At 45.4% G+C, this 26,037-nt stretch overlaps 1 protein-coding gene across 3 annotated transcripts in view; it reads right to left on the reverse strand.

The window, feature by feature from the left end:
* IFT122 (intraflagellar transport 122) overlaps nt 1-26,037 on the reverse strand; it is a 148,878-nt gene that overhangs the window by 34,815 nt on the left and 88,026 nt on the right. For all 3 annotated transcript variants that reach the window (XM_068252766.1, XM_068252767.1, XM_068252765.1), the window contains 7 exons: nt 23,268-23,434; nt 14,286-14,457; nt 12,311-12,413; nt 12,032-12,172; nt 9,150-9,247; nt 8,222-8,322; nt 6,534-6,699 (listed from right to left, as the gene is read on the reverse strand). In XM_068252766.1, coding sequence (XP_068108867.1) covers nt 6,534-6,699; nt 8,222-8,322; nt 9,150-9,247; nt 12,032-12,172; nt 12,311-12,413; nt 14,286-14,457; nt 23,268-23,434 — 948 coding nt within the window. The remainder of the gene's footprint in view (nt 1-6,533; nt 6,700-8,221; nt 8,323-9,149; nt 9,248-12,031; nt 12,173-12,310; nt 12,414-14,285; nt 14,458-23,267; nt 23,435-26,037) is intronic.

Consider the following 26,037-nt stretch of genomic DNA (forward strand, 5'->3'; position numbering starts at 1 on the left):
CCACCGCTGATTGCGTCGCACCGCAGATACCCGACGACACACCGCAGGCTATCAACGGGTGCAGGAGAACGCCTCCTGCACGCGTTCTCTGATGTGAAAGAGCCCTGAGGCATCTGTGAGGCGCATATAGCTGGAACTGAATTGGAACTGGAACTGAAACTAGATTGTGAGCCCCTCTGAGGGACAGTTAGTGACTAGACAATATACTCTGTACAGCGCTGGGTAATATGTCGGCGCTATATAAAAATACTTAAATAAATAAATATATAACCTTGGCCTGAGGAAGTGAACTTTACGCGCTCATGAAACGCATTGCCGTAGTGCACATAAATTCCTTGATTTTCCATTATTAGTGTCATCTTTGAGGTAAGCCACCTCATCTTTTCAATGTTATGGTTTTGAAAGTGTTTTATTCCAAATGGGCACCTCTTTCTCCTGCTGTATCACATACCCTCTTTGGAGGGTGGTATCCTGCACCTTTAGTGGATAGGATCAACAGAGAAACCTGTAGCTATTAAGTGGGGACGGTCATTCCCCTACAGGCCCATGAGAAACCTTTTCCTTTTCACAAATGGATAAACAGTGGGCTCTGTATGGCTGGTATTGTGGTGAAACCCCTCCCACAGTGTGATGTCAGGACCATTCTGCTGACAGTTTCCGGTTTGTGAACCTCATTGCATTGTGGGACATAACAGCTATTTCCAACTGCCAAAAAAGCAAGCAGAATCTCCTTCCACTGACATCACCTGTCAGCAGTAAAAATGTCACCATGTGGTAAATGTCAGAATGTAAATCAGGGAGAGGAAAGAGTTTACAATGGGAAAACACTGACTAAATCATTTATACATAATTACTGTAAAAGTCAAGCACTTTTTCCTCTTTAATGGTTGGTTGCCCTTCATGCAACTTTATCTTGTGAGTACCTTTGTACCCCATTTATTTGTAAGGTGTTTGCCCTTTATCTCTCAAGTTTTGTGTACATTGATACATTGTTGTGTTGTGTTTTCCTGCCTTTAGTGCACTGCTTATGTCATTATTTATGCTTCTGGGGAGATTAAAGGGCAACTGAAGTGACAGAGAGGTGGAGGCTGCCATATTTATTTACTTCTAAGCAATACCAGTTGCCTGGCAGCGCTGCTGATTCTCTGCCTCTAATACCTTTAGTCATAGACCCTGAACAAGCATGCAGCAGATCAGGTGTTTCTGACATTATTGTCAGATCTGACAAGATTAGCTGCATGCTGGTTTCTGGTGTTATTCAGACACTTCTGCAGCCAAATAGACCAGCAGGGCTGCCAGGCAACTTGTATTGTTTAAAAGGAGATAACTATGGCAGCCTCCATATCACGCTCACTTCAGTTCCCCTTGAAGTTGTAGGGGTCAATCACACCAATCAGAATTTGCATGCATTGCTTGCTTTCGTCACACATTAATGTATTTTAATGGCTTCACATTTGACAAGTGGTTTTCTTATTTTTTGTGCGCTTTGAGATTTTTTGCCTTTTAAAAATTCCGCTGCAGTGATGCTTTTGTGTGTGTGTGTGTGTGTAATATAAGTCAATGGAAATGCAGAACAATCTCATTTGTTATCTGAAAATAGCATCCTTTTTTAAGTTTTTTTTAGATACGTTCTTGAGTAAATTAACTTCATTGGTATGCAATACAAAAATTTGCAATCTGAAAAATTGCATACAAAATAGCAGAGGGAGGGGAAATAAAATAACAAAGAGCAAAGCCAAGAAAACAAAAGCAAAACGCAGAAACACCACATGGAAAAAAATTGCATGCGGAATTCGCAAAGAGATGTGTAAACGCTGCCTAAGTCAGGAATGGAAAGTGCGGATGCTTAACAGAGTAATACAACATTTACATTTATGATAGGATGTTATGTTATGATGTAAATAGAACTATAGCCAATTTCAGAGACACTTTCCTGAGGCTGGGATCACATATGACATAGCGTGAAAAAATAGTGTTTTAGGATGGTGCGTTTGCGATTTTATATTGCGTTTTTACTTCGTTTTGCTTTTTTTACGCAGATGCATTTTTCATGCGTCTGCATGCGTTTTAATGCGTTTGTGGTTCGCTAATGTAAAATGCATATACGTTTTGTTTGCTTTGTTATTTAAATGTATGCAAATCCCTAGAAAGACAACAGAAAGCGGAGCCCAAAGATCTTTATTTTTTAATAAAAAATGCATAAAAAACCGCATGCAAAACGCTATGCATCTGCATTACCATAGACTTTCATTATGTGCATTTTGGCAGCCAGCCTGCATATTATGCAACACTACAAGCGTACTGTACAAACGCAGTGCAACGCAACTTCTTCTGCGTCCCATAGACTAATATTGTTGCATAAAACGCAGCGTTTTACGCTACGCTAGCATTTCTGCTATGTGTGCACCCGGCCTCAGTGACAAAGTAGCATTACTTTTTCACTAGCTGCCTGCTAAGTACACATATCAACATCCACCATCACGAGGTGTAATAAATTGTGGTTAATGACACAACCCGGATATCTGTGCTCCTGCTGCCCGAACATGACCTATCCTGCCACCAACACCCTACCTCGCTTAACCCCCCCCCCCCCCCCCATGCATCAGCTACCTTAATCCCTTCCTTACCTCTTCTCTGAATGACAGCCTTAAAGGAATACTTAAGTGTCCTAAAAAAATGACTTGTACTCACCAGGGGCTCCCCTCAGCCCCCTGCAGCTGAATGGTGCCCTCGCCGTGTCTCTCCGATGCAGCTGGACTCGCCGGCGGCCACTTCCGGTGTCGCCGTCACCGGCCGACAGGCTGGGAACGCGGCTGATTAGCCGCGTTCCCGGCCGCAATAGCGCCTTCTTTAATGCTATTGCGGCCGGAAACGCAGCTAATCAGCCGCGTTCCCAGCCTGTCGGCCGGTGACGGCCAGACCGGAAAAGGCCGCCGGCGAGTCCAGCTGCATCGGAGAGACACGGCGAGGGCACCGTTCAGCTGCAGGGGGCTGAGGGGAGCCCCGGGTGAGTACAAGTCATTTTTTTTGGGACACTTAAGATTTCCTTTAACTTTAATCCTGCATCCAGCCTTCACTCTTTCCCTCCCACATGCCTACCACTATCCATTGTAATCACGCCTTCCATCTCTAACATATTCTGGCCCTGACCTTAGTAATATCACTGATTGAAGCACAGAGTTACAGATTGCTCAGCAAGCTCATGGTGAACCAGAACTCCTATGAGTGTGTAATGCTGGGCATACACGGCTCGTTTTATATTATCAATCGAGCCGCTGATGGCTCGATTGATAATATTCAACCTGTCCGATACCCCGCCGGATCGATTCTGCTCTCGATACCGGCGGGGAGAACAATGAGAGAAAACGAACCGCTGATTAGCAGCGCCCGCGGGAACGAGCGGGAATCGATCCGCGCGGACAAGCGAAGACGCGCTGGCTCGATACTGGCGCATTCTTGAGCCGTGTATGCCCAGCTTAAGGGGCTGAAAGAGACACCAAAGAAAAAGGACACCCCTTATTATCTTTATATACAATGTTATAACATAACATTGTGTATATAAAGATAACATTGTATATATTGTATATAAAGATAATAAGGGGTGTCCATTTTCTTTGGTGTTTCTTGTTGTTATTTCAGGTCTATGACCTATCCCCCCTGTTTGTACAAATAGTGGTCTCACTAGCAATATTAATTGCTGTAATTATGCATGCTCATCCTTCGTTTGTTTTAAAATATAAGGGGCTGAAAGAGACCAAAAATCCTCCTTAGTAAGATGCTATGCAAAACAGAAGTCTGCCTTCTTCAAACAGAAGGTATTTTGGATTATTCTGTTTGAAGAAGTAAAACTTCTGTTTTGATTGGAACACACGGTTCCTTTTTTGGGTGTAACTCTGTGTGTGCCCAGTTAAAAAAGGAGCTGTCAGCCCTACTCTCTCAGAAAAAAAAAACATATATAAGTAGATAAATAAATAGTTGCTCTACTTACATAACATATGTATTGCACTGTCCACATTTTGATTTTAGTGATTTTTCTACAGTAACTGTGGCTATTTTGAAGCCAATCCAGATGTAATTTCCTCCCTTAGTCTCCTCTGCCTGATTGTGTATGCATTGCCCGCCCTCCACTATAGAAAGTGCATTGTCTCAGCATGAGAAATATTGGCCAATCAGAGAGAAACAGAGGTGTGGGATGGGAAAACAGGAGGGAAAGAGGCTTCAGCCAATCAGGCTGCATTAGTTAAGTCTGAAGGGAAGTAGAGAAGCAGGAAAGAACAACCCAGCATGCCCTGCAACTTCCTTTTTGTGTACCTTATTTTGTGTGTACCAAATAAGAATCGGGCAAACTGGGTAATGATCATTTATCAACAAGAAAAGTAATAGTGATTTTAACTTTTGGATTTTATGCCCGACAGTTACACTTTAAACGGAGATACTGCTGCTTCAGTCTGGGAGTCCTGAAAAAAAAGTTTCTTTCACTGTGGTCTTTGCCCCCTACTCCTAAACAGCATTTCCCCAACTGGGCCAAAGTATAACAGCATCACATTTACTAGGTGGGGACCAGAGCAATCCCATGATCACTAGTTCCTAGGAAAAAAATAAGGTAAGTGGTTCTAATAAAAGTTCATGCCTACAATAAGCCACAAGCATCATACAAAATGAAGGTAAAAGAGTAGTCAGAAAGAGTCACCTGTGGTTCTGTGGTCCCTTTGGTGTGTGCAGCTTACAGGAGCACAGGAGTCGGCCTGTAGCGGCAACTTTAGAATATTTTCAGCACATTTTTAAACAGTTGCGAACAAAAGCTTTAGATCCTGCGTATTCTGGTAGGCGAATGCAACATGCAAACGCTGTGCCATTTTAATTAGACAATAGTCAATTTCAATTGGTCAATAGACTTGAGGCAGCCAGTATTTATGTCAGGTGATGGCTGGTCAGAGCACACATCTCTTCACTCTTGTATAGTATGTATGTTTTTAAACAGTGTAGGAGAAAACGGGATAAATCAGAAAACCTCCTCTATATAAATCTACGCTAGCGCTAGTATATAAGTGCGGCCTTAGGCTGGGGCCACAGTTGTTGATAGTACATACTATTTTGCTTAAAGGGATACTGTAGGGGGGTCGGGGGGAAATGAGCTGAACTTACCCGGGGCTTCTAATGGTCCCCCGCAGACATCCTGTGCCCGCGCAGCCGCTCACCGATGCTCCGGCCCCGCCTTCGGTTCACTTCTGGAATTTCTGACTTTAAAGTCAGAAAACCACTGCGCCTGCGTTGCCGTGTCCTCGCTCCTGCTGATGTCATCAAGAGCGCACAGCGCAGGCCCAGTATGGTCTGTGTCTGCGCAGTACACTCCTGGTGACATCAGCGGGAGCAAGGACACGGCAACGCAGGCGCAGTGGTTTTCTGACTTTAAAGTCAGAAATTCCAGAAGTGAACCGGAGGCGGGGCCGGAGCATCGGTGAGTGGCTGCGCCAAACACAGGATGTCTGCGGGGAACCATTAGAAGCCCCGGGTAAGTTCAGCTCATTTTCCTCCGACCCCCCCAACAGTATCCCTTTAATGCAAAATCACATGCAATGCTTTTCAATGGCGACGCGTGCAAGTACACAATTTTTCACCCGCAATACGAATGCATTTAAAAAAATTATTCCCTGTCCCATAAAATCGCAACAGGAGGAGGTGGCAGCACTTCCCAAGGCAGGTTGCATCTGACTGACCAACTGCATGGATGTGCAGAGCCTAATTTATAGGCAGGATACACAACTTGCAATCAAAACAGATGCAACAAAAAGGAGGATGTTGGCTTCCAAGAACAGTTTGAGCGCAGAGCGTTCCGTACTAGATTCTTCCACTGCACTGAGGGATCCTCATAGAAGAGAGCCTAACCTCTAATTAACAGAAAACACAGTGGGAAGCTGGGGGCAGCTGGCCATAACATGGTTTACACATTTTTCTTGGGAACAGGGAGGGATTGGCATTGCTCCTCTATTCAGGTTGCATCTGAAATGACTACCATCAGAGGTGTGCAGAGCCCCTAGAGGCTAAAATTGCTACGCACATGTGATTCCCATAGACTGCCAGCAGCCTATGGTGGCGGTGTAAAAAGGCGCACAAAATGCAAAAAAATAATAAATAAAAAATCTTCTGTGTAAAACTGGCAGGATTTTACGCAGACACGTGCAGCCTCTCTCTTAGACAGCGTTTGGTTGGCATTGCATTTACACAGCAACATTTCAAAAGTGGAAAAAAACATTGGTTAAATAGGTCAGTGATTTTCTGGCATCCAGGGGGTACTCTGGTCAGAAGAATTTAGCCCAAAACCACAAGCCAAATTTTTCCAAAAAGTTGGCCATGCAAATGCCTCAAAAATGCTCTCATTTAAATGCTGTTATTCAGATATGGTGACAAAGGTTGGGCGAGTGCCAGGCTGACCGAGCCCTGATGTACACAGCGTGCAGTCCCGAATGCCACTTGAGTAATAAGAATGGTGCGGAGATACCCTTATACCATACGCATTGGAGCAGGACACTTACCTCGCTGTCATGAAACGGCTTGGATCGGATGGTGAGAATGCCCAGTTCAATGGACTCCTGGAATTTACTGGGAATTCTGAGGCCCTGAAGCCTTTCGTAGACGTGTCGGGCCAGTTTATACGCTCCCAGGGCCTTGCTTTGCTTGGCCAGTGTGTAGAGGGTGTTACTGAGGAGGCTTGTAAAGGAAGACAAAATATACCGGAAGCTTCAACGCAGTGCACAAAACTGGAGCACAGAGTATGATAACCCAATAGTGATCCCAGCAGCACTTTATGATGAGGAAAAAAGCTGGGAATATCACATATCAAGTTTTTTACTAATTGTAATCCTTAAACCCGTTAGTCCATTGACGTTATGTACCTGTGAGCTCCTTATCTGTTCCAGTGTACTATATTGCCTCTAGAAAAGCCTAGGAAGGCCCAAAACAGACTGGCGACGCCACAACTTGCTATTTACATAACATCAATGGGCTAACACACGGATGTTGGACTACCATAAATACATATTATGGCAGTACTAATTAGCAAGGAAATGTAACAAATAAGAACTGCTCAGAGAGGAGTGGGCCAGGTCCGTGTCTGCTCCACTCGTTTTCTCATCACATGTGGCAGATGTATTTCCACCATAAGCCTCTATAGGAAACTATTCTGCTGGTCCAGGAAAATGCAGCAGGTCGGGCATTTGTGTTCCATTTACAACAATGCAGCAAACCAGTTCATTTTTAAAAGCAAGAGAAAGCAGACCAATAGTTCTGCATTGGATCCGTATGCAGAGTTTTGTTTTTTTCCTTAGAAGTAGGACCCGACCCTTAATCCAAGCTGCATACAATTTGCCGAAAATACCTGGAAGGCGGAATTATCTGCATTTGAACGACTATCACTAGGAACTTGTAGGGAAAACTTCAAGCTTGTTAACCATATATTATGCACATGCACAGGCCTGGATTAACCTCACAGGAGCCTATAGGCACAGATGTCCTGGCACCTTAGACTTTACCCTCCATGGACCTACAAACCCCCTCTGAACCGCACCACAAGTTTGCTGGCTGGCCCAGCTGTCACTTCTCCCTTACCCGTCATAAGTAGCTATAGGTGCCCCTTAGCATTAGGTTGCCAGAAGTACCCTCAGTATTGGGTGCCCCCAACTAAAGGGAGAACTCAGTGGGATGCTGAGAGCTGGATAAGTTACCTCTCATTTACGATCAGCATGGGAGACTGCAAAGGGAAGGAGGCACTAGGGAAGGAGAGTGAGCCGTCTTTCCATAACCAGGCGCCTGTAGGCACGTGCCTATAGTGCCTTATGGTAAATCCAGCCCTGCATATGCATCAGTATGCCGCCGGTGAGTTGGGCTCAGGATAAGCCAAATGATGGCACACCCAGCTGCCGCTCAAATTCCTGGCGGTATTAATTACTCTTCTCCCTCCGAGTCGCAGCAACTTGGAGGGAGAAGAAATTTGGGGTCCTGCGATCGGCAGGGGTCCAAATTACCCATCCGCGGGCCATGGACTATAGCATTACTGTTATAGCAGCGCCCAACTCAGGTGCTACGCCGCCAGCGCACAGCGCAGAAACCACCTGCTTCGTATGTTGTTGCTGCACTGTCCATTTAATGATACAAAGTTAACAAAATGACTGCCTGTGGCCCCTTCCCCACGACAAAAAAACAAAACACCAGAAGAAAGGGATACACTTTAGAGATGCCCAAAGGACTCTCCTTGGTCAGACTGTGCAGAAGGAATCGGGAAATATTGAAGAGCGTTTCTGGAAGGTGGGAGCTGAATGGTTCATCCTGAAAATAAAAGACAAGACTATGAAATCATGCGAGAGGGTAACACTCAGCTTAGACACAATATACACACTTTTCCTTGTCTACATCTCTCTCTCTCTACACAATTACACCATCGGAGCACAGTAGTTAAATTGAAAACTCATGTGTTGCTAGATGTGGGAGAAATGGGGAGAAGTGTGTTGCGCATGTGCAGTATGTCCTCTTGGGCGACTTGTGTGCGCTGAATACGTTATTGCGTACAGCACACCGGGTCCCTGGCAAACGCGGTCACAATCCGCCCAAGAGGACATACTGCACAATGCGCATCGCAGTATGTCTGGGGAAAAGGTTGCCAACTGCTCCGACAAGGACCTGGACAACTGCAGCAATAGTGGGCGAATGGAATCAGACGCCGGGCCACAGGGGGTGCGGTAAGCCTATCCGCACCTCCCCACACACACACAGGGCAACATTTTTAGATTTTAATTAGAACTAAGGTATCCTTTAAGTTGAATTACTGAAAAAAATGAACTTTTGCACAATAGTCTAATTTTTCGAGTTTCACCTGTATCTTTTAATTGGTTGTTCAAGTGTTCCAAAGAGGTTCATTCTGTTGAAAGGCAAAGGGTGGTTACACCAAATACTGATCCGATTTATTTTCTTACTCTGTGTATGCAGCTTATAGGTTGTTAACTGATGAACTAAAACCTTTCATTGTTTTTTTTAATATAGTCGCTATTGACGTCAATGCTTTACAAAGTGGTAAAACAGAATATTTTTGGCAAACGATGAAAAAATATTAGGGCTACAGTCCAACCTCAGCAGCCCCCCTAAGATTGATACTCAACTGTGTATCTCTGCACGGAGTGGTAGGAGTGATAGAGCTCGGCCAGATGCTGGAAGTGGTGAAACTTCTGGAGCATGACTTCCTGTTTCTCCTCATTATCTGCAGGAAGGAGCCAACAAGTGAATCATTAACACAACACAGCGCTTCCTATAAAACCTGCAAGATGTAGGCTTCATTGTGATAAAGGCTAACACTGAACTTATACAAGTGTCGGGCCGAGTACAATAACAGTGTTGTTCAAAGACATGAAACTGGTGCTCCTAATTACTATAACATATTGCAGTGCTATACGTGTCATTTAAAGGACAACTGAAGCGAGAGGGATACGGAGGCTGCCATATTTATTTCCTGTTAAACATTGACAGTTGCCTCGCAGTCCTGCTGGTCTATTTGGCTGAAGTAGTGTCTCAATAACACCAGAAACAAGCATGCAGATGATAATACAATAATGTCTGAAACACATGATCTGCATATGCTTGTTAAGGAACTATGGCTAAAAGTATTAGGGCTTGATTCATTAAAGTGAACCTCCGGAATAAAAATCTACTCAGCAGAACTGAAAAGGCTTGGTGTTTCTTTAACAGTTTCACAGCATCAGAACTTTGTTTTTCTTACCAAAGCATCATTTTTAGCTGCATTTTTAGCTAAGCTCCACTCATCAAAGAAAAAAAGCCCTGGCTTTTTTTCCCTGATGCTGTGCAGAGCATGATGGGATTTCCTATGTTGTTATTTACGTTGCCTAGCAACTGGGAGAGGTGCTCAGGACAAACGACAGTTGGAACTGTGTCTCATGCTCCCTGTCACCTCCTTTCAACTAAAAAGATGGCTGCCATCATGAAATCAAACATTTGCCTGTTCTTTTAAAACAGTGTGGGTAAGAGATTATATTACCTATTTTAATTAACATAACTAATGTAACTTAATGACAGGATGTTTGTTTAGGCTGGAGTTCCTCTTTAAGTTACACTGCTCTAGCAGTGAGAGTTAAAAATCAGCTTGCGCACAATAAGCGTGGTAGTGCTGCGCACGCTCCTAGTTAAAGGGAAGGTTTAGGGATGCCTTGAAAAAAATAAAAATCCATATCCACTTACCTGGGGCTTCCTCCAGCCCGTGGCAGGCAGGAGGTGCCCTCGCCGCCGCTCCAGAGGCTCCCGGTCGTCTTCGGTGGCCGACCCAACCTGGCCAGGCCGGCTGCCAGGTCGGGCTCTTCTGCGCTCCAAGGACGGACTCTTCTGCGTCCCACGCGGGCGCGCTGACGTCATCGGACGTCCGCCGGGCTGTACTGCGCAAGCAGTACAGGCTGTACTCCCACCGAAGACGACCGGGAGCCTCTGGAGCGGCGGCGAGGGCACCTCCTGCCTGCCATGGGCTGGAGGAAGCCCCAGGTAAGTGGATATGGATTTTTATTTTTTTCAAGGCGTCCCCGAACCTTCCCTTTAAAACCAGATGCCAGTTGCCTGCCAGTCCTCCTGATCCTCTGCCTCTAAGGGCTTGATTCATTAAGTTGTGTTGCTCTAGCGCTAATTAACATAGTAGTGGCCACGCTAGTGAATTATTGCTAGCGCTACTTCGCATCTCTCAGCAGATGAAAGGGGTGCCCATTACTAGGAAGGAACACGCTTAAAGCGGACCAGAAGATATATGACAAAAAAAAAAAAAGTTTTATTTACCGGGGGCTTCTGTGAGCCTCCTGTAGCCGTCCTGAGCCATCGCCGTTTCCAAACGATCCTCCATTCTCCCGCCGCAGCTGACTTTCGGAACTGCCGGCTTGTATAAAGACGTCCATTGCGCTTGCACGTCCTTGGCCATGTGCATCCTCATACATGCTCCCGTAGCGTCTTTTGCATTACGAGAAAATCTCTACTGCATCTGCGCAGTATGCTCCCGGCAAAGGAAGCATAAATGAGGATGTGCATGCCAGGGCCGCGCAGGTGCAGTGAATATCGACTGGCAGAAGCGAAAGTGAGCCGCGACGTGAGAACGGAGGATCGTTTGGTAACTTCACGAGCACAAGATGGCTGCAGGGGGCTGGCAGAAGCCCCAGGTAAGTGAAACTTTTTTTTTTTATATTTTCAGGTCTGCTTTAAAGTGAACCAGAGACGAAGCACCCTCATGTATTTTACCATATATATCAGTGGGAACATTAGAGAAAACACCAACACTGCTCTCTGTTACATCATTCACTGCTCAGCCTGCTTGTTATCAGCCCTGATAAAATCCAGACTGAGCATTCAGTCTGGCTTTGCTCAGGAATCATTATAGCTAAGTCTGTCTTCTCTGATGTCTTTTCAAGCCCAAGCCTGCCCCCTTCTGGCTCTGCTTTCCTGTTCTGTATATTCACAGCATCTCAGAGAGCTGTGATGAGATGGGAGGAGTAAGGGAATATTGAAAAACATTTCTTTTTAATCTACTGTATATTTGTTAGTCATAAGAGGTTTTTTAGAAATGGTGATTTAATGTTGCACAAAGCCCACTAAATAATATGCTTTTTTGATGAATTGTGTTTTGCATGGAGTTATAGTAAAAAAAAAAAAGGCACACCAGAGCGGCGAAAATACCAGGTATAGTATTTATTTTGTAAAATCTATCGGGGGGATATGTTTATTTGGTGCCAAAGCAATCATCTCTGGTTTCCTTTGAGCGTGTTCCTTCCTAGTAATGGGCACTCCTTTCATCTGCTGCGAGATGCGAAGTAGCGCTAGCGATACGTCACTAGCGTGGCTGCTACTATGTTAATTAACACTAGAGCAGCGCAACTTAATGAATCAAGCCCTTAGAGGCAGAGGATCAGGACGACAGCCAGGCAACTGGCATTGCTTAAAAGGAAATAAATATGAATATCTAAGCCAATATGGAGTGTTAATAAATGTATTCTCTACTCACCTTGTGAAATGTCCAGGCACTGCATAGACAGCATCCAGTAATAGTAGGAAGCGTCATTAAACCTGCTTTCCACCACGGCATTATGGGTAAGCTGCTCCAGCACCCTGACCGCTTCATCCTGGCGACCCGCTTTGTGGAAGGCTACAAAACCAAACACATGAGGAGGACATGTGGTCTTCTCTATCTCTTGCTTATCACACTGATCACACTGTGCAATGTATATTATATCTGTAATAAGTACAGAATCACAAAGCAGGAACTTATGAGAAGGTCACCTACCTTTCTGGGCTTCTTCAAAGCGGTCATTCTCTGCCAGCCACTGGGCATAGGGCACATAGACCTCATCTTTATACTCCGGGTACTTCTCTACCAGAGCAAAGGCCTGAATACACACAAAGGGTCACTTACACCATAATGTAAAATATTAGCATAGGCCTATTAGTTAATGCTTTACTTTTTATTATTCCTTTTTATTTTTATAATGGTTTATTAAAATCATGAACATTCAATGTAACAATATAAATAAAGGGCCTACTGCATTTTTCGGACCAAAATACCAAAAGTAGGGGGGAAAAGTTGGTGCGTTTTATGGACTGAATAATACATATTCGACCAGACACCAGTTGTCCTGTCCCCCCCCCCCCCCCCCCCTCCCCAAACTAATCACGTTACCTATGGCCAATGCAAAGTAGGCAGAGCATCTAACCTCTGTGCTGGGGAGCAGTGTGCGCCAAGTCCGTGCTCTCTCCTGCATAGGTCTCCAGCGGAACACTCAGACAAGCTTCCTTCAGCTCCATCCAGGCCGCCGGGCTATGCCTGCGGCTGTTTGTTCTGGACAGCTCTGCCAGGTTGGCTTCAGAATGCACAGACCCCTCTCCCAGCACTGAAGTGACTCCCTACACAGAGGCTGAGGAGCTCCGGGGAAGGTGAGAAGGGATTGTGCCCATAGCATGCTGTATCTGTTTGCTCTGTTGCCCTGGGCTCAGCTAAACTGCACAGTGATGCCGCAATTGCTTTTTTAAAATATCGTGATCGTTGTGATTTTTACTGCGTTTTTCAATGGAAGCATCTTTTTGAAAAAACGCAGCGCTGACAAATCAAAAAGTGCTCTGCAGTGTGGCCCTGTTGTGTCTCTGCCCGCTGCCACTGCAGACTTCTACGCTGCTGGGCTCATTGATACTGCTGGCTCATTGACACCTGGCACCAGTGAGGGCAATCCGCTAACTCTGCAGAGGCCGCGGGGACTGAGATTAGCTTGGATAAGGGAGAGGGAAGTATGGGGGTTTACCTGTCTAAACTGCAGTTACAGAGCAGAGGTTGCAAGCTTAGAAGGGTAGACAGCTTGGGGGAGACTCTCCAAAAGACGCACCTGCAACACGGATGCACCCGGTTTAAAATATTTTTTTCCCCTGGTCATATATATATATCAGTTTTATCCTACAGCAGCAGTCACTGCTTTGCCCACCTACTTTAATCAATATATTATAAGATCCATTTACTAGAATAGAGGTGCCCCAAGACAGATCTCTGATCAAATCTGATCAGAGAGAGATCTGTCCATACACCACAGGCCAATTACAGATCAGGAATCGGCCTAGCTATGCTGACTCTGCCACCTGCCTGGCCGCCTCCCACGTTTAAATGTCCCCTCCACTCTCTCCAAGCAGTGCTGCCACCCATGAGTGCACGTATCACATGACGTGTGCGTGACGTCACACACATGCACCTGGTGGCACACGGGGACAGTGGATGAAGTCGGGAGTTGCGGCAGCGGGACAGGTTGGATTTTACACTGCCCAGGCAACAGGGTGACACGATAATGAACGCAGTTACGGTCAGGAACCCGATTGACCACTTTCGAGTGAGATCTTGCCAGCATGTCCGATTGATGCATTAGAGCAACTTCAGCCGAAAGCAACTGAATCATCAATCAGGCAGATATCTTGTGGCGCTGATTTTCATATGATTCGATAAAGTTATTGAATCCGATGGTTGGCCGGGCCGCAAAATCGGTAGATGTATAAGACTTTGGATCAGAGTTGCCAGCCTCAATCTTTACAGCAAAATATACTGCATTATTAGTTCTGCTCTTATGATGAGCTATCCGAATAAAGAGTGGAGGACGGCAGAGGGGAAAGAGTTGAGCTTCGATTGTAGCAACTACAACCTCTCTCCCGCCATGTTGTTTGATTGTGAATGTCTGGCTGCAACTCATCTTACATGGAAGTGGAAGACTAGAGGGCAGATCACCCACCTCATCCCAGTGCTGTGTCTCCACGTGTAGCTGGACCAGGGACCTCAGATCTCCGATCTTCATGTAGGTCTCTGCTGCGTAGCCATGGTGCTGCAGCTTCTTGAAGTAGTAAGCGCACTTGGATAGCGGTTCCCGTTCTGCCTTGTCCAGCTTCCGGGCGATATCTATCAGCCTGCAGACCAGAGAAGAACATTACTGGCTCTATAAGGGCAAACCGCATAGGCAAGAGAAGTACAGAAACCCACAGCAGGTGAGCTGGAGAGGATTGGGAAGAGACTCACATTGGTGTACACACAATGGGGACCATTACTTGTATTTGGAAATTAAAACCCAAATTGTGCTGATGACACCAATGAAAACCACTACACTAAAACACTAAACAACAATGCACATTAGCCCATTATTGTGGACCTAAACTCTTGCACAGCAGACAAGGAAAACCCATATACAGTATATCTACATATAAAAGCAAGAAGTTTTACATATCTATGTGTATAAGCACATGTCAATCTGTGCCCAAATACAGTATGGCTAATTTCACACCAGGACGTTGCGTTAGAGGGGGCGTTAAGGTCGCATAACGTCCCCCTAACGGAACGCCTGGTGGTGCTGGATCTGGACGTCAGAGTGAGCCGCGTTGTGCAGCTCACTCTGGCGTCAGTGATCCCGTAATGCGCACTCTTGTGCGCATGCGGCATCACGTGGTCCCGCCGGCCAATCGCCGCACAGAGCGGCTGCTCCAGGAAGTAAACACTGCACGTCATAACGTGCAGTGCATATTAATTAGCCATGTGCCTGGCCGCTCTCCGCTCCTCCTGCACATTACTGAGCATGTGCAAGCAGTCTAACGCGGCTCAGCCGTGTCCAAAGTACTGCATGCAGTACGTTGTCTTGTGACGCAGCGTTACAATGTAACGCAACGTCCGCACTGTGAACAGCCCCATTGATTTTTCAGTACTGTGCGGTGGGCTGCGTTACAGGCTGCTCTAACGTGCGCCTGTAACGTCCCACTGTGAAACCAGCCTAATAAATGATTAATGTGTCATGCACATTTCTGAAAATGACTGAGCAATCAGCTTTTGCTTCCCAAGGTAAATCCCACTCCTTCCCTCCTCAATGTTTCCAGTGCCTCGTTCACCTGATCATGTGACTCTCCTCAGAGCTATAGCAGGTTTATTGCTGTCAGGTTTGCTTACTCTGAATTTCCATTTGAACTATTTATGAATACAATGGAACATAAAAAGAAACTAAAAACAACATGTATAACATTAATAAAAATGAATGATTGGTAATAACTGAACCAACAAAAAAGGTCATGATTCATTTTTGCAACCAGCGTATAGGCAGAATAAGAACAGAGGAAGCATTACCCAGAATGCACTGCTACATGCCCCCCTGTGTGCTTGGAAGGTTAATTAACAAGCGGCTCCAGGGACTGAGTTCCCTTCACTGCTACCAGGAACCTAAGCATTGTATATCTCCCCATTCATTTTTACAGCCTTTAAAGCTTACCTATAAATCTCCCAGGATGGTTTTATGTGCAGAGAAAGACATACAAACTACAGTGCTGCTTACACAGGGGGATCCTGCTGTAACTAAAGACAGGATCGCTGTGTAATGCAAGGATACGCAGCCCCAGGCAAAACGTAACATCAGCTAAACCACTGTGAATAAGAAGGAAACAATAGAACCAGACGAAAGTCATTAAACAAACCCCAGAGTGCATCTAAAAAGTCAAAAAATATGACTGAGCTAATACTGCTAGAATGCAGCACCCTATGTTACCTACAAATTACTTACAAGAATAATCAGATCCCTCTCCATCCACCTGTGAAGCTGCTGATGCACTTTGCATTCCAACCCTTCCAAACTGGAGTTACACTTCTGGTCACTGGTCAGGGCCTGATTTACTATAAGGCACTATAGGCATATGCCTACTGGCGCCTGATGATAGAAATGCAGCTCACTCTGCTCCTCGAGTGCCTCCTTCCCTGTGCAGAGTCCTGATGAGAGTGTAAATGAGAGGTTACTCACCCAGCTCTTGGCATTCCACTGACGAGATCTCCCTTCAGTCGAGGGTACCTCTGGCTACCTAATACTTGGGGGTACCTTACCTATGATGGGCAAGGGAAGTAAGGGAGAAGTGACAGCAAGGCCTGCCAGCACACTTGTGGTGCGGTTTAGAGGGGGTTTGTAGGTTCATGGAGGGTGAAGTCTAGGGTGCCAAAACATCTGTGTCTATAGGCTCTTGTGACATAAATCCGGGCCTGCTTCTGGTAAAGTCCACTACTATTTCAAGAGGAACTGTAGTGAAATAAACAAAATTGCTCTTTTTTTTTTTTTTACAATATTAATTTATAGATAATGTAGTCAGTGTTTGCCCATTGTAAAATCTTTCCTCTCCCAGATTCACATTCTTACATGCATCACTGGTGGTGACATCTTTAGTTCTGCCAGGTGATCTGTACGGAATGTTTGTTACTGAGAGTTCTATGTACAGAGGGAGATGCTGCTTGCTTGGCAGTTGGAAAAAGCCATTATTTCCCACAATGCAATGAGGTTCACAGACAGCAAACTGTCAGGGCTATGGTCATGACATCACACTGTGGGAGGAGTTTCACCACAATATCATGCAGACCCCCTACCCTCGAAGGTCTATTTGTGAAAAGGTAAAGATTACTTGTGGGAAAGGGGTATCAGCTACTGATTGGGAAGAAGTACAGTTCTGGGTTTAAGTTTCTCTTTAAAGTAAATGTGTAACTTTAAAAAAAAAAAAGTTGCATACTTACATCAATAGGGGGATGTCTCTGGATGCTCCAGAGGTTTCCCTAATCCAACTCGATCCCTCCACTGCAGGCCAGGTCCCTCTTCATTTTCGCAGCCGCATTCCCCTCCGTGTACGAGCGCAGGTCCACTATGCATGCGCCAGTGGGTTTGCACATGCGCAGTAGCCACTCGTGCACAGAGAAAAATGTTGAGGATTGTTTAGGAGGGGTGTAGGGGGACCGGGTAGGGGGGGGGGGGGGGCGGGGAAGAGGGGGTCTCTGTAACATCAGAAGCTTCCCTCTACTGCGGTAAGTATGTAACTTTTTATGTAAGGTTACAGGAACCTTTAACCTCCCTGGCGGTGCATTTCTGTCTGGAATTATGAGTCAAAAGTGGTAAATTTTTCCCAAGAATTTTAGGCCTCCAATTCTAAAGTCATAACTCACCAAAGTATGCCAGAATAAAAGCCTGGTGGACATTCTGCATATACAGTAAATAAAATACTGGAACACAGACTTGTTGATTTAATTAAATTTATGACTAAACTATAAAAATTGTGAAACTGTACAAATAAGGCCGGCAGAGAGTAGTCAAAATCCCGGCAGACGTCGGTAACAGTAATTGGCTATATTGTAATCCAGTGCTTTCAAATGAGCTTATCTGCCATATCTGCCATGGAAGTCAGATGACACAGGGGAGAGATCGAATTATAATTTGTGATTAGAGACAAATGAGGAGAAATTACAAACGTTAATATATACACACACACGTGTATATATATATATATATATATATATATATATATATATATATATATATATATATATATATATATATATATATATATATATATATATATATATATATATATATATATATATATATATATATATATATATATATATATATATATATAGTATCGTCCTGTACTTGTTTTGTGGCCTGCTTTCTCCTTTTTAGTGTCTAGGTGGCACTGTTTGTATCAAAATATATACAAATGGCGAGGGCTCTTCAGGTCCACCTCTCTGATTGGCCGCCGGCTCCCCGGAAGATGAGCGGGGCTATGGGGATCCTGGCGGCCGGAAAAGATAACAGGTAGCCGGAGTCCCGCAGCGCCAATTGCACGCGGGACTCCAAAAGTGCATTTAAAGCACAGACTCAGCTACCCCGACCTGAGCTCGGGCTTACCGCTTGCAGCTCATTTTTCCTACCCCGAGCTCAGGTTGGGGTTACCGCCAGGGAGGTTAAAAAGACACTGAAGCGAAAAAAAATGATGATATAATGAATTGGTTGTGTAGTACGGATAACTACTAGAACATTAGTAGCAAAGAAAACATTCTCATAGTTTTATTTTCAGTTATGTAGTGTTTTTTTTATCACATTGCATCATTCTCTAATATTTGCAGTTTACACACTACTCAGCATTCTAAATGATTTTACAGAGCAGGCCAGTAAACTTTTGAACCCTTCTCTGTAGAGAAAAAGAAAATACAGTGACTAACAGTTGAGATAACAAGCTTCAGAAGACAGAGCTCTCTGCAACTTTGAAAGTCGTGGAGCTCAATGGCTCTTTGCATAGATAACAACTAGAGTTTCTTAACTCTTCCTGTACTGGAAACAATATTAGACTTATGTCTCTGCTCCTAATGTTTTATTTCTTAGCTGTACTACACATACAAAATCATTACATCATATTTTTTTTTTCCGCTTCAGTGTCTCTTTAAAGGGACTCTGAGGAGTGCCCAAATCTAAAAGAATACACTTACCTGGGGCTTCTTCCAGCTCACCGTAGGCGGCAAGGTCTCCCGACATCCTTCTGGCTCCTCTCTTTCAGCCTCCACCGGCCCCCCGTTACCGGCGTCACCCGGGCCTGGTGTCGGCCAGCTCTTCCTGGTTAATGCCGCAATGCGCCATCACACCGGCCACTTCGCTTCTTCACGGCGGCCGGCGTGATGGTGCATTGCGGCATTAACTAGGAAGAGCTAGCCGACACCAGGCCCGGGTGACGCCGGTAACGGGGGGGCGGTGGAGGCTGAAAGAGAGGAGCCAGGAGGACGTCGGGAGACCTTGCCGCCTACGGTGAGCTGGAAGAAGCCCCAGGTAAGTGTATTCTTTTAAATTCGGGCACTCCTCGGAGTCCCTTTAAAGCCTCATCTACATGCCAGACTAGTGTCTTCTCTGTTAAACTTCTACAGTGTGTACAGCCTCCCTTTGCTCGCTGAGAGATTGGGAGTGCTGGATTGTCTCAGCCAAACACATTGTTCTCCCCCTTACCCCTCCCACTCCAAACCCAACCCGTGTGGGTGACATTTTCTGTGCAACAGCTCAGTGTCAGCAGTGTGGGGCTGATAAAACAGACATACACACACTTGGCCTACTCCCACCCGGGGCCGGGCCAAGGCAGAGGTGAGAGAGGCTCCAGCCTCAGGGTGCAGTGTAGGAGGGGACGCACTACTCACTCAGCTATCATTCCCCTATTGTGTTTGAAGCAGAGAGAAATAAGAAAAGGGGATACATGGCAGTGACTGCAAGCCAGATAACTAGAGATTAAGGTGTTGGGGGCCCTGGGGCGACTCTTAGTCTAATAGCAATCAGTGTGTGACTGTTGGGGTGGGAGGGATGGAGGGCGCACTTTGGTGTCTCAGCCTTGGGTGCTGAAGGACCTTGTCCCGTCTCCACCCACCCCCAGCACCCCCTCCCAACATGCAGAGTAGTGTGACATTTACCTGCTACAGCACTGCATTGGTTCTCCTTTGTCCTTCATGGCAGTCACACACTATGCTGCATACTTCCAGCTCCTGATCATGTGACATGCATTCAGAGCCAGAGTAAGCAGCAAAGAGAATATAGCTGTCAGGAAGAACAGAGAGGGACATTTATCAAGAGTGTCTGAGACAAAATATTGGCAGGTTTTTAGAAATCCATGCAGAACTGTCTCAGACATAATAAGAAATCTCTAGATTCCTTCTAAAACTGTTGTAAAATAGGAGGAGTTTCTCAGACAGTGCAGTGTGTTGCTGAGGTAACCAATACATCTGCTGTATTGATACTGGCAGGCTCTGAGAAGTAATTCAGCAGGGGGGAGGAGCCCTTCACAAATCATGCCTAGGCTGCACTGCTGCACGATCCATAGAACTGCTATTAAGCACTTCTTAATCTGTGGCAGTTTAGGGATGGATTTGAACTCTTCTTAACTGTAGTGCAGTTCTAGAAATGCATGCTAAACTGCCGCTATTAAGTAGGATTTAAGAAGTTTCCTATTATCATGCCGAACAGTCCCCCTACTGGTTGGAATCGTTTAAGAAGAAAAAACTGTTGGTAATGCTTTGATAAATCTGGCCCAGGGACCAGAAGCAGGTATATATTAAAGTGCTCTACACTGCAGAAGGAGGAGGAGCTCCCCCATGGTCACTATGGTTATGCCACTTGCAGTAGTTTGACACTGTTCAATAAATGTTAAATCTTAATAAACAATTTGCCCTGTGACTTAGACTGTTTTAAATGTGGGCCCCTTATGTCATTGAGTTGCCTTACAACCTCACAGCAGACTCCTTTGTGAATGGCAAGCATGATTGTTCCCTGTACCCTTATGCTATCAGAGGACCTCATTACCTGTCTATGGGGAGGTGTAAGGAAGTGGAATCTGTACAATGACAGCTTCGCCATCCTGGATGTGGAAGAGATGAGCCCAGGAGAGTAAACACAGGAAACCCGCTGCCTTGTTTTTAGTGCTGAACAACCACAAATAGCTAATTTCCTGCTTACTCCAATCCTTAATTGTTTTCCAGGTATGCAGCTAGAGAGACAAAAGGCTAAACATAACCAGCAGCTGGACGCCGGTTTTCCGCAGGCTTGGAAAAAGGACTTGTTTTTCCTAGATGTAGGATTCCTTCAAGGACACGGTCACGCTACTTTTCCAGTGTGATCCCCAGATGGAGCTGGAGCAGCGAAGAGACAGGAAGCCAGCACAGCCGAAACACAGATTTTGATCCTGGGCAATTCCAGGTCCTGCCACTCTGCCCATAAAGCAGGTGCTGCTGTCAACAGGATATCCTGCCGCACAACATGGCCATGTGAGACACGTCGTCATCCAGGAGGTGAGATCAGGCTGCTAGGAGGTCTGTCAGGAGCAAATCCTGCATGACGTACTCCGGGGAAACTCTCCAGGGGGTTCTCATAACATTTACATTCATGTGAAAAAGACATTGTGAAAATACCTGACTTCTCCAATCTTTTTCAACATATAGTAGATAATTGATCTTCATATCAAAAGAACTGATAGATACAAGAGATAGAAGTGTAATATAGTGGAACCTTTGTCCAGGAAACATGCTTGCAATCCAAACCACACTTATATCCAGGGCTGTGGAGTCGGCACCAAAATAATCCAACTCCTTTTCCACAGTTTATGAAACCAACTACAGGTTCCCAAAACTGCTCCAACTCCAACTCCTTAGACTAATTCTTACCAAGGCTATGGAGTTGGTACCAAAATCATCCAACTGCGACTCCTCATTTTATTGAAACCACCGACTCCGACTCAAGGTACCCAAAATGGCTCTGATTCCACAGCCCTGCTTATTTTAAAGCAAATTATCCCTTAAAGTGACCCTGAGATGAAGGAAAATAAAAGATGTATACACCCCTGCAGCTTCCTCTAGCCCCCTCCGGTCTAATTGCTATCACGCTGCTGTCCTCCATCTCCTGATTCTTCTGCAATTTGCCCCAGATAGTCCTCTGGACAAGGCCAACTGTGCATGCACACCCAGGCTGTATGTGCACTCCCGCGCCTTGCGCTTCTGCGCCTGCACAGTACTACTGCACTGGGGCACCAGGCAACCGGAGTGAGACGAGGGAGCGTGCACATAGACACTGCACCTGCGCCGACTGGCCCCAACTGGACGACTTACCGGGGCCAGTTGCAGAGGCTGCAGGCAGCGGAGGACAGCTTTAAAGTGGACCTGAGATAAAAGGAAGAATTCATACATACCTGGGGCTTTCTCAAGCCCCCTTCAGCCTGATCCGTCCCTCTGCGCCATCCTCCACCTCCTAGATCATACACTATGGCTCCCGGTAAGTTCAGCCAATCACAGCTTACTGCGCAGGCGCAGAACGCTCTCAGCCACGGAAGTGCGACGGGGAGCACATGCGACCGGGCCGTGCATGCGCAGTACGCACCGGAGGATTGCGGAGGATCCAGAAGGTGGAGGACAGCGGCGAGGGACGGAACAGGCAAAAGGGGGCTGAAGGAAGCCCCAGAATTTTTTCTTTCTGGTCATCTCAGCTACATTATAAGGATTAATGGAAATTCCAAAAATTATTTGTAGATAAATATTTAGATAGGATTGGTCCATTTCTCCCCCCCGCCTCACCCACTATCCCAAAAACCTAAAATTAGAATCAGGAATATGATAACTAGAACATTGTTACAAAGGATCTAAAAGGAATGTGCCTTATTTAAACCTCAGAGTATGAGTGCTTTCACACTGTGATACCATCACAATGCAACAGTGCCAAAAAGTCACACCGCGTGTTAGTCTGGGTGTGACTATACAGTGAGGCATACAGTACAATAAAAGTGTGCTTCACTGTCGCTGTAAACACCCACATTGTACAGTAAACACACAGAAAAAACAGACATTCCAATTAATCCAACAAAGCAATGGCTGTCAAAAAAGGAATGACAGGTTGTGAATAAGCCTAGTTAAAAGCCTTGACCTTAATCCCATAGAAATGCTGTGAGTCAAGTTGAAAATTGCTCTCCATGCAAGAAACATCTTGCGGTTGAAACGTTCACCCAGCCCCACAGCCAAAACTCACTTTTTCTGAAATGTTCCTACCTTAGGCCATTCGCCTTTGACCTGAGGATACGCTGCACTCCTACTAGATAATCTAAAACGCACTGCCTCTAGGTATGAATATTGCATATAACCCCCCATTCCTTTAGCTTGTAAACTTACAAAGGCTGGACTCTCTTACCCTTTTGCGTCTTGTCATTTTATTCATCATGTTACTTTTGTCACTGCAATTGCCAATTCTGTGTTTTGTACGGATTCTGTATTTTGTCCACAGGTGTATACCATTGTCTGTATTATGTACCCTATGTTTCTTTCTTACTTTGTACAGTGCCAAGGAATATGTTGGCGCTTTCTAAATCAATAATAAGAATAGTAAGATGTACTCATCTGTCTAGATTTACAGAGGAAGTAAACTCACATCTCCACCCAGCCATGGTCCCCACTCAGCTCGATGGCCTTCATATGTTCTCCAGCCGTCAGGTACATTTCAGCCGCTGCTTTCGGCTCCCGGATATTTCGCGCCCAGTCAGCCTGCTTTGTGATCAGATTCTTGGTCTCTTTTGGATCTCCAGATGCCAGGAACTCCTGGAGAAGAAATAGCGGTCAGTATACAGATCTATTCAGCAATCCTGCATGTATCATAACAGTAACTGAATGGCTGGAACAGAGACGCCAAATACAGTAAAATACACTAAAAACTGTTTAAAAAGGGAATTGAAGGTGGACTTACCTCCCCAAAAAGGACTCGGAAAGTCAAGAATCAGCACAAATGAAACTTTAATGGTATGCTCCAAACAGGCAAAGTGTTTCACAGGTATTCACCTGCTTCTTCAAGAAGGGGCAGCTTTTCTGAGCTCTTAGCCAAAAATAGCGCCTCCGTCACTATGTAGCATAACAGGACTCAGCAACTCCTGATGGAAGTCACATGCCCAAAGTGGCATCAGCTGTCTCTCTCCTGGGCTATTTAAAGGGAACCTGAGGTGAAAGTGATGTGGAGGCTGGCATATTTATTTCCTGTTAAACAATGCCAGTTGCCTGTCTATCTCGCTGATCCTCTGCTTCTTATAGTTTTAGTCATAGACCGTGAAAGAGCATGCAGATCAGATATTTCTGACTGAAGCCTCACTTGTTCAGACACTACTGATGCATGAAAGATCAGTAGGACTGCCAGGCAACTGGTATTGTTTAAAAGGAAATAAACATGGCATCCCTCTCACCTCGGGTTCAATTTAACAAAACTTCAAAAGGGCTAGATAATGCCAATTTTATGAAGCCTACAAGTTTTACTCGATGCAGGAAGATCTTCAAACTTTACCACCTTATTGCTGCTTGAGAGGTCTAAAGCTGCCCATACATTTATAGATTGCCACTTGATGTGGCAAAAAGATCGATTCCTCTCTGATCTGAATCTGCCCACAAAGGGATCTATTTTTTTCACACACTGCCCCTGGAGATGACATAGATTTCAGCATGAAAACTATTGAAAATCTATTGAGCTGCTCGATGCAGTACAACGCTATGGGCAGTCGATCTACCGCTGCTTCTGTCCCGCCTCCATTCGAATTGAAATCTTCCGTTCAGTAAGATCGATAATTTTGACCAATTCTCACAATAAAGCCCTAGCTGAGAAAGCCTGATATACAGCAAAGTCCCCGGTATCCAACACTGGTGGGGATCGCCTGATCGCCGGATACATGTACTTGCCGCTTGCATATACGCCAATCCGCTTCGTTTAGCTCGCCTAGACAAAACATTTTTTGCTTATGTGAACTCAGCCTAAAAGGTGACCATTAATGATAAGATTCTCTGGACGATTGACCATCATCCGATTCAATAGTAATATCAATAGGAAATTATAATTCGGGCCCACTAATTAAACAAAAGCTGGTATGCAATTTGATCAGATTGATAGAACTGATCTGTTTTTTGGACTGATTCCATTAAAAAGGAACTGAAGTAAGAAGCAACTGAAGTGAGAACATGGCAGCCTCCATATACCTCTCTCTTCAGTTGTCCTTTAATCTGATCGAATAGCATAGCAGCTGTCTTTCAAATGATCGTTTCTGATTAATATTGCAATCACAAAGTTACATACACGCTTTTGATTTCCCTAGACCATTGCGGCCAGAAATCTGAAGTGTATACAGATGTCCCCCATTGTTCCTGGCCCCCACTTTGGTAATACGCCAAGAGAGATTGCCTCTTCTGGCATCTTCTTTCTGTCTTTCTTTGCAGGAACTTTGATGGAAGATCCCACCGTATAGCGCTGTTCACTCCACTCCACCCCCTCCACCCCTGCCTGTCAAGTGACAGGCAGCCTATTGCGCCAATCAAAGTTGGGGATCTCATCCTACAAAGTCACTGGACCTGACAGGGACCAGAGTGGGACAATTGGAGCAGCTGTTAGTTTTGGGGTAGTGTGAGTAAGTTAGTGGTTCACGCTACAGCAGTAGCATGCCTACTTTGAAAATTTTACTTGCACTGCCGCACTAAGCTGCGCAGCTTGAACAGTTGTAGCTTAGTGAATCAACCTTTACTGATTTGTCTGTGAGCCAGATGTAGCCATCAAAAGAGCCACATCTGGCTTACGAGCAATAGGTTCCCTACCCCTGCTGTACAGCTATTATTCCAAAACTGTCGCCCAAACCAACAATCCTACCTAATAGGCAAGTGTCTCTGCGTCCCGCGTCCCTGTGTCAGTGCTTTTTCAGTCGTGCGCATATGCAGGGTCGCAGAGACACTGCCAAGGGGAATGACGCGCAGCAGAGGAGAACGGGGCCAGAAGGGTGGCGGGCATGTGCTTGCGCAGCTTATGTAGGGGAGAGAGAGAGAAGTTCAAAGGGGTGACGGCCACAGCCTAGCACCCGTTTTCAAACGGGCCTTAGGCCTAGTCAACAATAATTGTGTCAGAGAGCATATGTCTACAGTTTACAAGCATTATACTTTTCAAAAATCTAGCTTTAGTTACCCTGATACCCTCAAGGCAATCTCCCCTAACTTCTGGAACTGTCAGATGTTGATGATGTACAGCTACTAGCCTGTTGCATCAGCTAGTGTAGGGAATGATGGAATTTGTAGTTCCCCTGAGCTGTAGAACTACAGCTGCTACAGAACAGAGCATTCAAGTCACTGATCATGTCTTTGTCACTGGGTTGCTCCTAAAGCAGGCATGTTCAGAGTCCAGCCCA

The sequence above is a fragment of the Hyperolius riggenbachi genome, chromosome 9 (genome assembly GCF_040937935.1).
Source record: "Hyperolius riggenbachi isolate aHypRig1 chromosome 9, aHypRig1.pri, whole genome shotgun sequence".
In the NCBI taxonomy this organism is placed as follows: domain Eukaryota; kingdom Metazoa; phylum Chordata; class Amphibia; order Anura; family Hyperoliidae; genus Hyperolius; species Hyperolius riggenbachi.